At 33.1% G+C, this 12,528-nt stretch overlaps 1 protein-coding gene across 1 annotated transcript; it reads left to right on the top strand.

The window, feature by feature from the left end:
- Positions 1 to 4,749: 4,749 nt before the first annotated feature.
- LOC114726921 (pyrophosphate--fructose 6-phosphate 1-phosphotransferase subunit beta) lies at positions 4,750 to 11,425 on the top strand. Its single transcript, XM_028913638.1, has 16 exons — positions 4,750 to 4,945; positions 5,184 to 5,345; positions 5,451 to 5,572; positions 5,803 to 5,856; positions 5,958 to 6,064; positions 6,299 to 6,404; positions 6,990 to 7,053; positions 7,783 to 7,871; positions 9,104 to 9,235; positions 9,349 to 9,519; positions 9,608 to 9,723; positions 9,923 to 10,034; positions 10,190 to 10,274; positions 10,408 to 10,452; positions 10,864 to 10,932; positions 11,153 to 11,425. The coding sequence occupies exons 1-16, from the start codon at positions 4,750 to 4,752 to the stop codon at positions 11,227 to 11,229; spliced, it is 1,707 nt and encodes a 568-aa protein (XP_028769471.1). The 3' UTR covers positions 11,230 to 11,425.
- The last annotated feature ends 1,103 nt before the right edge of the window (positions 11,426 to 12,528 follow it).

Here is a 12,528-nt window from a genome sequence, read left to right as displayed (position 1 = left end):
GAAAGATTTTAAGGAACTGGCGATCCATTTTCATCCTAACCCCGATTTTTAATAAGCGAAATTAGAATGCTAATTTTCATTTAGAGTGATGAATTAATAGTAAATAAAGTAACATAAGCACCACTTTTTGAAAAATCGTAATTAAGTACGTAGAGACTTAGCCATGATTTATTTATTTGAAACCGAATTAAAATAACATGATTAAGCTGTGATATTTCAAAAGATGCGGCTAATTTTTAAATTTAGCCCACATTATCTGAAAACTGTGGTTAGGTATATAAGAACTCAACCCCAATGTTTAAAAGGTTTAATCTGCAGAAATAATTAAGTTGGCATAGAAAGTAATGACTGCTGTTGGCCTAAACATCACAGAATCATTATTTAACCATGGTTCTACAAAAAGAATTGCTAAAAATATTTGGTCTTAATTAATTACTCACTCCTAATCTTAATATAAAATATCTTCTAGGAAGTTTTATATATATATATAATTCTAAATATAAGACACTTTGCAAAAAACAAAAAAAAAAAATCAATAGCATTGAATTCTTCTTTCCCACATATGCTCTTATTAAATGTATTGTAAAGAGAGATTATAAAAGAAATAAATTAAAGATAATTAAGATGGATTGATTTTAATTAGGAGGTAAACTTAGAAAGTACAATAATAATATTTTGCCATTGTATGATATAAATTATTCTTAACTATTTTTTTAAATCATTGTGAAGTAGTTCCAGATGACATAAAATGGCGAGCACGTTACAGAACTCACCTACTATTATATAAACCAACCAGCCACAATTAACCCTTGAATTACTGCGTAATATAGAAATTTTGCATGAGAAATTGCGCGCAGTTTAACAAGAACACAGAATAATGTATAGTTCTAAATTGTTTTGTTTAATTTCACATACATATTGAATTATTGTAACTAATCACTGGGTTAGGTATGATTTTTACAAATTAACCAGTGATAACGTCAAGGCGTCAGTGGTTTTTAGAAAACAAATGGAAGAATTATAAGAAGTTGTTTAATTAATTAATTTGCCTCCCTTTATGATGTACGTGTGGATGAAGGATTCAAGAAAACGATGGACCAAGCACTGAAGGAGGAATAGAGACTGACAAGTCATCACCTTGTCATGATCTTATCCTTTAATTGTGGATAAGCTCTTCAAATTGCATTAAATCAGATAAAGGAAAAATTCACTAATTAACCCTTATGCTTTACTCACATTTTGAAGTTGATCCTTATGGCTTAAAAGTTTGTATTGCAAGCTAGTCCCTAAATCTCAAATGCACTGAGTAGTTTGCCATTGTTGTGAGGTTGTTATAGATAATGAAAGCATCATTTTATTGGCTTGGCTTAGTGGGGTGGAAAAGAAATGAAAAGAGACTCCAGATGACCAACTTTCATGTTTGGTAGATTTTAATTTCAATAGATTTTCCTACATTATTCATTGTGAAACTGAGTTAGAAATTTTTTCCATCCAACTATAGATATAAAAATTAGTTGAGGATTAAATCTGGTACTAAATACTCCTCCGGTCCATAATATAAGACTCATTTAACTAATTTGATTAGATTAAGGAAGTTAGGTAAGTTAGTTAATTATAAGAAATGTGACGCGTTTTTCCTAAAACACCATAATCATCTTTCTTAATACCCCATCTCCCTTTTCTACTTGATTATGGTTGAGGAAGTATCCATAGGAGTAATTTAGAGAAAATTGATAATTATGATAAATTGGTCTTATATTTAAGACCAAAACAACTCAACAATTGAGTCCTATATTAAGGACTGGAGGAGTATAAGATTTCAATCTATTGTGTTTCTCATAGTTGTTATTTTTCTTTAAATTAATTTACCTAACTTGTAAAGTAATACATTTAATAGTATAATATTACTTAGGGTATTTTAAAAAGATCAAATTATATTTATTATAATTAACCTATTTGTTTAACTTTTTTTATTTACTCAAATTAGTTAAGTTGGATAGGATGTTTTAAAAGACTATTTTGTCCTTAATTTTCATGTAGTTAAAGGCGTGGGACAAGTTAATAATCCTTTCACATCAAATCGTTTCCAATCTTCTTCTTTTTCTGTTGTATCAAATATCACTAAGAAAATTTTTTCCTTTGCATTCCGTAGCATTCCAATACTTTAAATACTTTATTTGTAAGGCATATCTCTCTTTAAATGCTTTATCCCTTTTGCGCAAAGCACTTGCAATGACGTCCATCTTTTCTACAAGCAGAGATATTTAGACATTATTTTTATCCTTTGAATGTAGTAGCCTTTTTTAGCTCCTTGCATCTCTCACTTAATTCAAGAAACTGGTCAGCCTCATTTTGAGAAATTATCTAAAGATGCCTTATTTTGAGAGAAACATTGATCAACCTCATTTACAGTTTCAACTAATTTTTGAGGACCTAAATCCCTCGTACCGTTCTTCTCTCTTCTATTTCCTTCATATCAAACACAGGATAAAATGGCCATCGATCAACCATTATTGCTGAGAAATATTCCAGCGGTTCACGATCTTCTAGTTTAATTCTTAGGTCAATATCAATGACTCATTATTTGACTTGAGTGGTATTTTTTTATAAGGGAAAACCATATTGGAGATACCTATACTTTCTCTCAATTTTTAATTTGGTACCTATGTGTTTTTTTCCCTTTAATTAAACATTTAATTTTATCTTTTTAGCAACATTAGCTCTTATAACTTTATTTTATTGATATTTTTAGTCTTTACATAAGGATTAATGATATTAATAGAGCAAAATTAAGATTTAGTTAAGAACAAAAACACATAGGTACCAAATTGAAAATTGAGAGAAAGTATATGTACCTCTAATATGGTTTTCTTTTTTTATAATTATAAAGTAGGCACTAACAATCTAACAGTTATTAAACTCATATCATGAGAGAAAAACGTTCATGCTATTGGATGAAGACTATGAAGGACTTAGAGAGGTAATTGATGGGGTTTTGCCGCCATGGATGACTTGAGAGAGAATTGAGAGGAGTGCACTGATGACAATGTGTCATGTTTTTATTCTTTCATGCAATTCAACAACAAACAAGTAATCTATTTTAGAGTTCAAAGGCGTACCATAACAAAATATATTAAAAAAATGTGTAGATATACTTTTAAGAGTTCAATAGTGTATGTTTATTCTAGATTTTGTTTGAGGCCACGTAATTGTTTCATTGAAGAACCATCCACCGATTCAAGGAGACACTGGTGGTAAAATAAACTCATGACGCATTAACCCATTGATTTCATTAAAAAGGTTAACAATTAATAATTAACACACGCATAATATAATATAATGCAAGTTGAATAAATAAAGCATATGTAAATGGGCAAAGATATTTTATGTATATTTAAATATTTATAAATACGAGGCCTAACATAGTTGGCATTTAGTTGGATTTCTTAAACATCTAGTTAGAAGTTTGATCCTTGCTAGTTTATGTGGTAAGAATGTTGTGGCCAGCACTAAATCTATTCAAAAAATCTATGATAAGGGAAGATTAGTTATTGCTACTAACAGTATATATCCTCAACCAAAATATTTGATAGTTTTAATTTTTAAGAAATATTGAATATTCCTTTTTCACATATACAAATTGATATGATTAGGAAGGAAGCATGCATTTAGAATGATTGATTGACACTAAAGTTAACAATATTTTTTATTATTTTGTATCAATATTTAATATTATCTGTTGCTTCCATGGGCCATAGATCTGAAACTCATTGCCTAATCCATCATGTGTAAAATAGTTTCTAATCTGTAATTATCTTACTAAGGGTATCCCCCACCCCCCAAAAGAAATTTTTTTTGTTACAACTTTTTACCAGAATTATCAAAGAACAAAATTTTCTTTGTTTTTTTTTTTTTCCAAAAGTTCTGTTTGATATAAAACATTGAAAATAAGAGATATGGGTTGAAATTATAATTGAGAAAAATCATTAAAAAGATTTTTAACATAAGTAATTACTTATTACATGGAATTAGACAAATCTATAAAAGTGAGATTGGGAAATACCATCTCCTGTCATGGTATTTCTCAATCCTATATATATGAGTTTGTCCAATTATATGTAACAAACAATCTCTTATACCAAACACTCTTTTAATACATTCTCTCAATCTCAATCATAATTCTTATTTCTCATTTTTAATGTTTCGTGTCAGATCGGATCAAAGCTTTTAAAAAATGATACCCAGGACTGGTTAATTAATATTTTAAGTGCTTGTTTAATTTTATGACATAAGTATTTGAAAAAAATTTCCTGGAACACCTACCAAACATCATGCCAACACAGTAGTACAGTACTGAGCTCGAGATGATCCAACTCTCTGAATTGCGATAATCTCTCATCTTCACCCTGGAACACGTGGATCATTAGGCCAGCTGAATAATTATTAATTTAATTATTAGTGCTATTTAATTAACACATTGTTTTGGTCAATATGTTTTGGGCAACCAAAAAAAAAAATTCGAACAATGTGTATCCGTCTGGTCAAGAAGATTAACAATGACGGTCGCATTTTCACTGCCTAAACCCAAAAAAAAAAAAAAAAAAAAAAGACCCATTTTTCTGGGTTGGTTTGGATTATTATCTTTCGCTATCGGACAAAGTTTCATCCTTTCATATACACACACACACACGCATATATTCTCACTGAGAAAACTGTCGCTGTGATCATCTCTGCTAGGTCTGATCAACAATGGCACCGTCTTTTTTACCAAACGGTGGTCTCGCCGCCGGTGGGTCCACCACTCCTTCTGTCACCAGTCGTCTCACCTCCGTCTACAGTGATGTTCAAACCAGTCGTATTGACTACGATCTTCCTCTTCCCGCCGTTCTCAGAAATCCTTTTAAGGTTGTTGATGGTCCCCGAAGCTCCGCCGCTGGACACCCAGGTTTGTCTCTTCTCCTTTGCCTTTCGTTTGGGTTTAAATTCTGTGATGGTCGATCAATTGCTATACGCTCTGTTTTAATTTTAATTTGTGACTGGTCGAGTTCTCTCAGTTAGTTGAATTGAAATGTGGATTATGTCGGATGGTTGATGGTGGAGTTTAAGATTTTTCTTTCATGCGGGTTTTTACTAATTGGTCAGGTTAATTAGTTTTGGAACTTGATTGATGTTGAATTTTGCAGAGGAAATTGCGAAACTGTTTCCAAACTTGTTTGGGCAGCCTTCAGCAATGTTGGTGCCCGGCGATTCTGATACAGTGCTGCCAGATAAGAAGTTGAAAATTGGTGTGGTATTGTCAGGGGGTCAAGCTCCTGGTGGTCATAATGTGATTTCTGGAATTTTCGGTGAGGATCATTTTATTTGAATTGAATGGGATGTCTCGGTATCTTTTGGCTCGACCTGTGTCGTGGAACTTAATTTGTATAATGCTTTTTTATTTATTTTTTAAGATTACCTGCAACAGCGCGCAAAAGGAAGCACGTTATATGGTTTCAGGGGTGGTCCTGCTGGCATCATGAAGTGCAAATACGTTGAACTGAACTCTGACTATATTTATCCATACAGAAATCAGGTCTATCTTCCTCACCTCTTTTCAATTTCACGAGTTTCTGGCACTTAATGCGTCAAACCTGTCATAAATTTTGTAAAAAATCTTGAAAATAGTTGTCATGTTTAAGTTTCATAGTTTGTACATCAGAGTTGGTTAGTCGAACCATTATAACTAAAGCTTTAGTGCATGATATCACTATTGATCTTCTTATGATGAATAATTACGTCTTGCATCAATATCTGCATGCACAGGGTGGCTTTGACATGATTTGCAGTGGTAGAGACAAGATTGAAACTCCAGAGCAGGTACAGCCAGATATAGCATATATGTATATGTATGATTATATGACTAGTTTTTCTACGACCTACATCATTAGTGTGAAGAGTAATTTAATTTACTTGTTCAGTTTAAACAAGCTGAAGACACAGTACAGAAGCTGGACTTAGACGGGCTTCTTGTTATTGGTGGGGATGACTCAAACACAAATGCATGCCTTCTTGCCGAAAACTTCAGGTTGTCTTGATGAAGGTTCATTTTTTGACATGATCTATATTATAATAAGCTTGTTAAAGCATTGATGATTTTTTCTTGTTTAATTTGCAAATCACCTTCTGGGTTTTTTTACCCATCATTATAATATCAAGTTGGCTTTGGAACTTGCATATGAGGAGAGAAACATTTTCTATTCAAAAATATATTGTCATCCCATTTTGTTTGACGGCTGTTTGTTTATGTTGGTGAATGCAGGAATAAAAATATGAAAACACTAGTGATTGGATGCCCTAAAACCATTGATGGTGATTTGAAATGCAAAGAAGTTCCTACGAGTTTTGGATTTGATACTGCATGCAAGGTGAGTGTAGCTGCGCAACCACTTCTTACTGCCAATTTTTAAATACAAAATTCAGTTTAGATTTTCAAGACTCCATAATCAATTTTCACAGTTTCTATGGGTGGCAGAAATCTGTTTTCTGAGATAAAATGAGGTGAGGGTTAGCACTGGGGTCGAAAATCAGAAGCAGCCTCATGGGTGCTTTTACCTTCCAATAGCAGAGCGTAATTTACGTGAGTTTTGTTATTATGAATTCGATGTGAGAAGGAAGATTAGTACAAATGAACACTAAAAACCTTCTAAACAAACATGGAGAAAAGATAGAGAACAAAAGAGAATTCATGAGCTCAAAATACTGCTCCTATCCCTATGAATTAATTTGAGAAACTATCCTAGAGCATGAGAAACAGCCCTTGAGAAAGCATGATACCCATAAAGCCTCTTCTCAGGCATTTATGTGATAAGGGTCTCACCCCCTTTCCAGAAACTATTACATGATTATTTATTTCAAACATCACCGATGCTATATTTTGATCCCTTCTTAAATACATGTTGCATAACTACATGACCAAGCTTTGTTTATGTTGTTATGTGGATTGAATGCAGATATATTCGGAAATGATTGGAAATGTTATGGTAGATGCACGATCAAGTGGAAAATATTACCATTGTAAGTATACTCAATAGAGATGTATATATAATATTTGGCAATTCCAGACTCATGACCATATAGAGTTCCATTGATTGTTCTTGCTGGTCTGCACTTCCTAGCTTCCTGTTCCTTGCAAATTGGACTACTTTACCTTTCAAACATCTTGCACTTTTTTCCTAACATCAGAAGATCTGAGTCGTAAGTTCATATCACTTGCGACTCTGTGGCATGTCACAGTTGCCATCTTTTCTATCACAAATTACTTGCAATATGGATATTTTCCTTCCCCCGTTTTGTTTGTGTCAAAGAATAACTTTAACATGATTATATGAAAATATTCCTCTTTAGTTTCAAACAATGATGCCCCTGTTCATGCACCTCTCTTGCCTTTTTTTTTCCCCAACATTATCATGTGACTTATTATGTTTCTGGCTCCCTTGGAAAAATAGATGTATCATGCTCTAATGTTGTATAAGGGTAACTTAGAGGGCTCTTTATTCAGTCATTGAGATAATCTATGGCCTCAAGATTAGTTTTGATATAAATTGGTTCCAGCATCCACGGAGTGCAGTACTTTTCTTAGTATAATGTGATATGATCTGAAAAAAGGAGGGTTTACATCATATGATTCATGTTTAAACATTAACTTTAGGTGGCAGTTTCCCCACCCTTAAATCCCCCCCCCCCCTCTCTATATATTAGATGAACTCCAAGCCATGGATAACAGATTTGAACTTCTTGCTGCAGTCGTGCGGCTTATGGGACGTGCAGCTTCACACATTACACTGGAATGTGCTTTACAAACTCATCCCAACATTACTATTATTGGAGAAGAGGTCTTTTATAAACTCAGTTAACTCATTTAGTGCCTGCATTCTAGAGTTTGAATATCATATTGAGATGTTTTATTGTTGATCTTGTGATTCAATTCTACTCTGTACTGCCCAATGATATTAAAGAATTACATCATCCTCCCATGAAATCAAAAGATGTGCTATTCTAACTCTCTCAGGATTAAGAGAAAGGAAAGTAATTTACTATAGATTTTGTGTAGTTGTGGAGGTATTTGAGAAGCCATATGTCATTTCAAATCAAAATGACACTAAGCTTGGTAAAAAATTTTAACCAAAAGCACAAAAATGTGAAGGAGTCGTGATGCAAAACAATTATGCCTGCCACCTTAATAATTACTTCGTCCTATATGTGGAAAATGGCATAGCAGAATGAGGTGCTTAGGAAATAGCATGTGAGATGAACCAACTCATCGTCTCAAGCAAACTCATATATGACTGCCAGCACTCTCCAGCTCCCCTCCCAACTCTCGTGTAGAGAAAATGCTTCCTTTTACCGTTTCTTATTCTGAGTTTCAATGACATGCATTATTTTGAAAACCTGCTTGCATCAATTCAGTCAGTCCAACCCTGAACTGGCCACGTTAGTGATTAGCTAGTACTCAATAATTTTCTTTAATGTTAAATTGAGTTAAGAGAAGCCAATTCCCTCCCCCCCTCCCCAAAAAAAAAAAAAGGCTGGTGCCAGTTTGAGACAACCATGCTATCCATCCTTTGAGCTTCCATATGTTCAATTCAGAGAAAAATATGGCAAAGGGCCTGGGATGGGGGAATTAAACCTGGTTTACAGATTGGCTCACATTACCTCAACCCAGAGGTCAGTTCTTCTGCCAGGTTCATGTAATCAAAATTATTTATTTGATACCAATGCTTATAAAATACACTATAAAATAATCCATGAAGTGAAAAATAAGTTTGTGGAAATATTTGTGTGTAATTATGTTGTTCTTATTTTTTATATATTATACATCATAATATGTAATAATATATTGAAATAGAGTATATACTTCGCATACTATCAAAAGAAAAGTAAAAAAAAAAGAATATGTACTTTGTTATTTGATTTAAATTTTAAAAATTTATTTGGTTTGATTTCTGGTTTGGATTTTGCCCCCTGAACTGATTGCAGTCCAGTGCAGTTTAAGCAACAATGATGCACAATTTGTGAAAGGCCTCTAATATCACTGAAGAATTGACCTGGAGCTGTCTTGTTACAGGTTGCTGTCAAGAAGCAGACCCTGAAAAATGTCACAGACTACATTGTAGATATTATTTGTAAACGTGCTGAAGCTAATTATAACTACGGGGTCGTCCTTATCCCTGAAGGTCTAATTGATTTCATCCCTGAGGTATCTATCACTCTGCGTAGAAGTGTTTAAATTCTGTCTCGTTCTGCCTTTTTTCACTTGTGATGTAAGATTCTCATATGATAGACATTTTTATGTTATTGTGCCATTTGCAGGTCCAGCAGCTTATTGCTGAACTAAATGAAATCCTCGCCAATGGTACTGTGGATGAAGGTGGGCTATGGAAGAAGAAACTTGCTGATCAGTCATTAAAGCTTTTTGAATTCTTACCTCGATCCATTCAAGAACAATTGATGCTTGAAAGAGATCCACATGGAAATGTTCAGGTCCCACACACTTTTCTTTCTGGTATTCTCTGTTCCCATTTTGCACTTGACTAGATATTGAAGTTCGTGCTGCCCTTTTCCCACTTAGGTTGCCAAGATAGAAACAGAGAAAATGCTTATTCAGATGGTTGATGCTGAGTTGGAGAAGAGAAAGAAAGAAGGTTCATATAAAAGGGAGTTCAAAGGGCAGTCTCACTTTTTTGGGTATTTTATCTAATCACTCATTATCTTCACTTTCATGTTCCGAATCACGTTCTGAATATAAAGAACTTCTCAGTGCATACTCTCTTACTTTCCTTTTAATCGGTTTGATAATTTCTTTTGATCCTGCATTTTCTTGTCACCATCTTTTGACTTGATTTGTTAGAATTTGTAGTTACCCTCACTTGCTTTAAATGTGCAGCTACGAAGGGAGATGCGGCTTGCCAACTAACTTTGATGCTATGTACTGCTATGCATTGGGCTATGGTGCTGGAGCCCTTCTTCATAGTGGGAAGACTGGATTAATATCATCAGTTTGTGCTTCTCCCCATGCCTTATTCATCATCTTTTGATTACCTGAATACATTCTTCGTTTCAGCTGGCGTTGATAATTGCACTTTAAAATTGTTTGTCTGGTGGCTTTAAAACTGTCTGCTAAACCCTTTTTCTGTTGTTATATTTTTATCAGGTTGGGAATTTGAGTGCTCCGGTGGAAGAATGGACTGTTGGTGGAACGGCACTTACCTCAATGATGGATGTTGAGAGGAGACGCGGTACATTTTGTTCCATCAGAGCTTCCAATCGCTATTCCCGGATTAAGCATAAATGAAATATCATTTTGTCCCCATGGTCCAACTCCTATGAATGTTAATCTGCAGTTTATAAATGTTTTGATATTTTTTGCAGGTAAATTTAAGCCTGTGATCAAGAAGGCAATGGTTGAACTTGAAGGTATTTAATCATCCAAACACTAGTTATTCAGTTTAAATCAAAGACTAAAGGATTCAGAATGGATAAATGGGTGAAAAATTGAACTATAGTGTTCACCGTCTTGAAATGAGAAGAACAAAAGGAATGAAAGGGAAAGAATTAAAGAAATACTTTTTCTACATAAGCCCTTGAGCGTGGTGCATAGGATGACTCTATTCCTTTTTTTTATCACCAACCATCATGGCATAACCGTAATCTCACAGCCCCTTGTGAATGTCAAGATTATCTATTTGTCTTTTGTTTTTGGTGAGTTTATTTTCATTTTAAACATGAATCTTGCAATACGTGCTAAAATGGTGATTTTCTTTTTCTCTATCATCTCCCCGCTAATCTTCAATATTAAAAGACTACATTTGATGCTGAATTATCCAGGGCCACCCTTTAAAAAGTTTGCTTCAGTTAGGGATGAGTGGGCCCTAAAGAATCGCTACATGTGTCCAGGTATGCTCTATTCTTATACTAGTAACGGATTGTTTAACCATGCCTTCATCTGAAAAAGATCTTGTTTTTTAACTTCGCTAATACTGTCATTCAAATTGATAAAAATTAACTGTGAAAAAAGTGGTGTAGCATGAAAGCTGCCTTTATGATGAACTGGAGCTTGTCTCCTCTCCATTGTGACTTCTGGTATTAACAAATAACAATATAACATTCGCTGCAGGTCCCATTCAATTCTCTGGTCCGGGAGCTACCGCAGTTAATCACACACTACTTTTGGAGCTTGGTGTAGAGTCTTAGGCATATTATGAAAGAAACCTTAGTTTATGTAGATAAACTCTTATCCAGCACTAGAATGGGAGAAGTTCCATGTTCATGCTGATCACGGCACTGTAATACTTCTTCAGTCCTAGGCCATTTCCTCGGCTATTGCATATGTTTTGAACTTTGTTAATAAAGACTAGATTTTGATGAGGTTCATAAATGTTTGCTTTTACGCGCGTTGGTTTGTGACCAAAAGAAAAGAAAAGAACAAAAACAAACAACAAATGTTATAAAGTCTATAAGAGAATATGATGGCTCTGCTTTAAAAAATTAGAAAGAATTGTAACGAGGACTTAAGAAAAAAATAATTATCAATAGGTCTTAATAACAAGTAAGTGGTTTTTATTTTTTATTTTGAAACTTGTCATTGCAGGACGTTTATTATTAGCTAATATTGGGATTTTTTAGTAATTAGAAATTTTTTCCTTATGCGATGCATGGATTAACATATATGATCAGATTTAAAATTACAATAAATTGACTATAGCTCAAGATTTACTTGTTATGGGGTACCATTTTTTTTTTTATTCATCCAAATAGAATTTGAATTAGAGATGTGGAATTTAGAAGGAATAGATAAAAATTTAAATTATTTATTTATTTCTCCATTTAAGCCTCGATTCACATACTATTTAATTATGATGCTTCACATTTATTGTAATATATTTCAATTCTAATGAAGATATTATTCAAATTCAAAATTAATTAATAATTTCTTCATTTGAGCCTCCAATTGAAATATCATTTATTTATAATATTTCCTATTTAATTCAATATATTCAAATTTCAATCAATATGTTATTCAAATCTCATTAATTGAATATATTCGGATTCAATAATATTATACCCGACTTATTTTGAAAGAATCGAGTATTAAAAGTTTTTAAGAATATAATTGATTAATTGATAGTTCATACTTGATAGTTGATAGTTGATTGATTGATTATGTTCTTTAGTTGGGATTTCAATATTAATTTTTCCTTAAAATTATAGCTAAATATTGTCCTGAATGACTCCTTGTAAATGAATCTTTTTAAGTTTACAAAAAGCAAAGTTAAGATTTTGATACATTTTGTAAATTTGTAAAAACTAGTTATAAATATGCTATTGGTTATGCGCATATCTTAAAACACCTTAATGCATGACATCTGTAAATTTAAAATCCTAGTTGTGAACATGTCATGGGGTGAATTGTGATGCCTAAAAAATCTTTGTGAATGGATTCTTTCAGTTTATATAAAGCAAAGTTTATTTTGCCTTTAAGATATGCTAGTA

The sequence above is a fragment of the Neltuma alba genome, unplaced genomic scaffold (genome assembly GCF_004799145.2).
Source record: "Neltuma alba isolate B1F8T4 unplaced genomic scaffold, ASM479914v2 tig00012410_pilon, whole genome shotgun sequence".
NCBI lineage: Eukaryota > Viridiplantae > Streptophyta > Magnoliopsida > Fabales > Fabaceae > Neltuma > Neltuma alba.
The sequence above is the reverse complement of the archived record's forward strand: the minus strand, read 5'-3'. Positions and strand labels throughout refer to the sequence as shown.

Coding starts and splice junctions, on each gene's coding strand:
- LOC114726921 (XM_028913638.1), top strand. CDS start 4,750: ATGGCACCGTCTTTTTTACCAAACGGTGGTCTCGCCGCCGGTGGGTCC. Junction 5,857..5,957: donor AGATTGAAACTCCAGAGCAG/GTACAGCCAGAT, acceptor TTACTTGTTCAG/TTTAAACAAGCTGAAGACAC. Junction 7,054..7,782: donor AAGTGGAAAATATTACCATT/GTAAGTATACTC, acceptor TTCTTGCTGCAG/TCGTGCGGCTTATGGGACGT.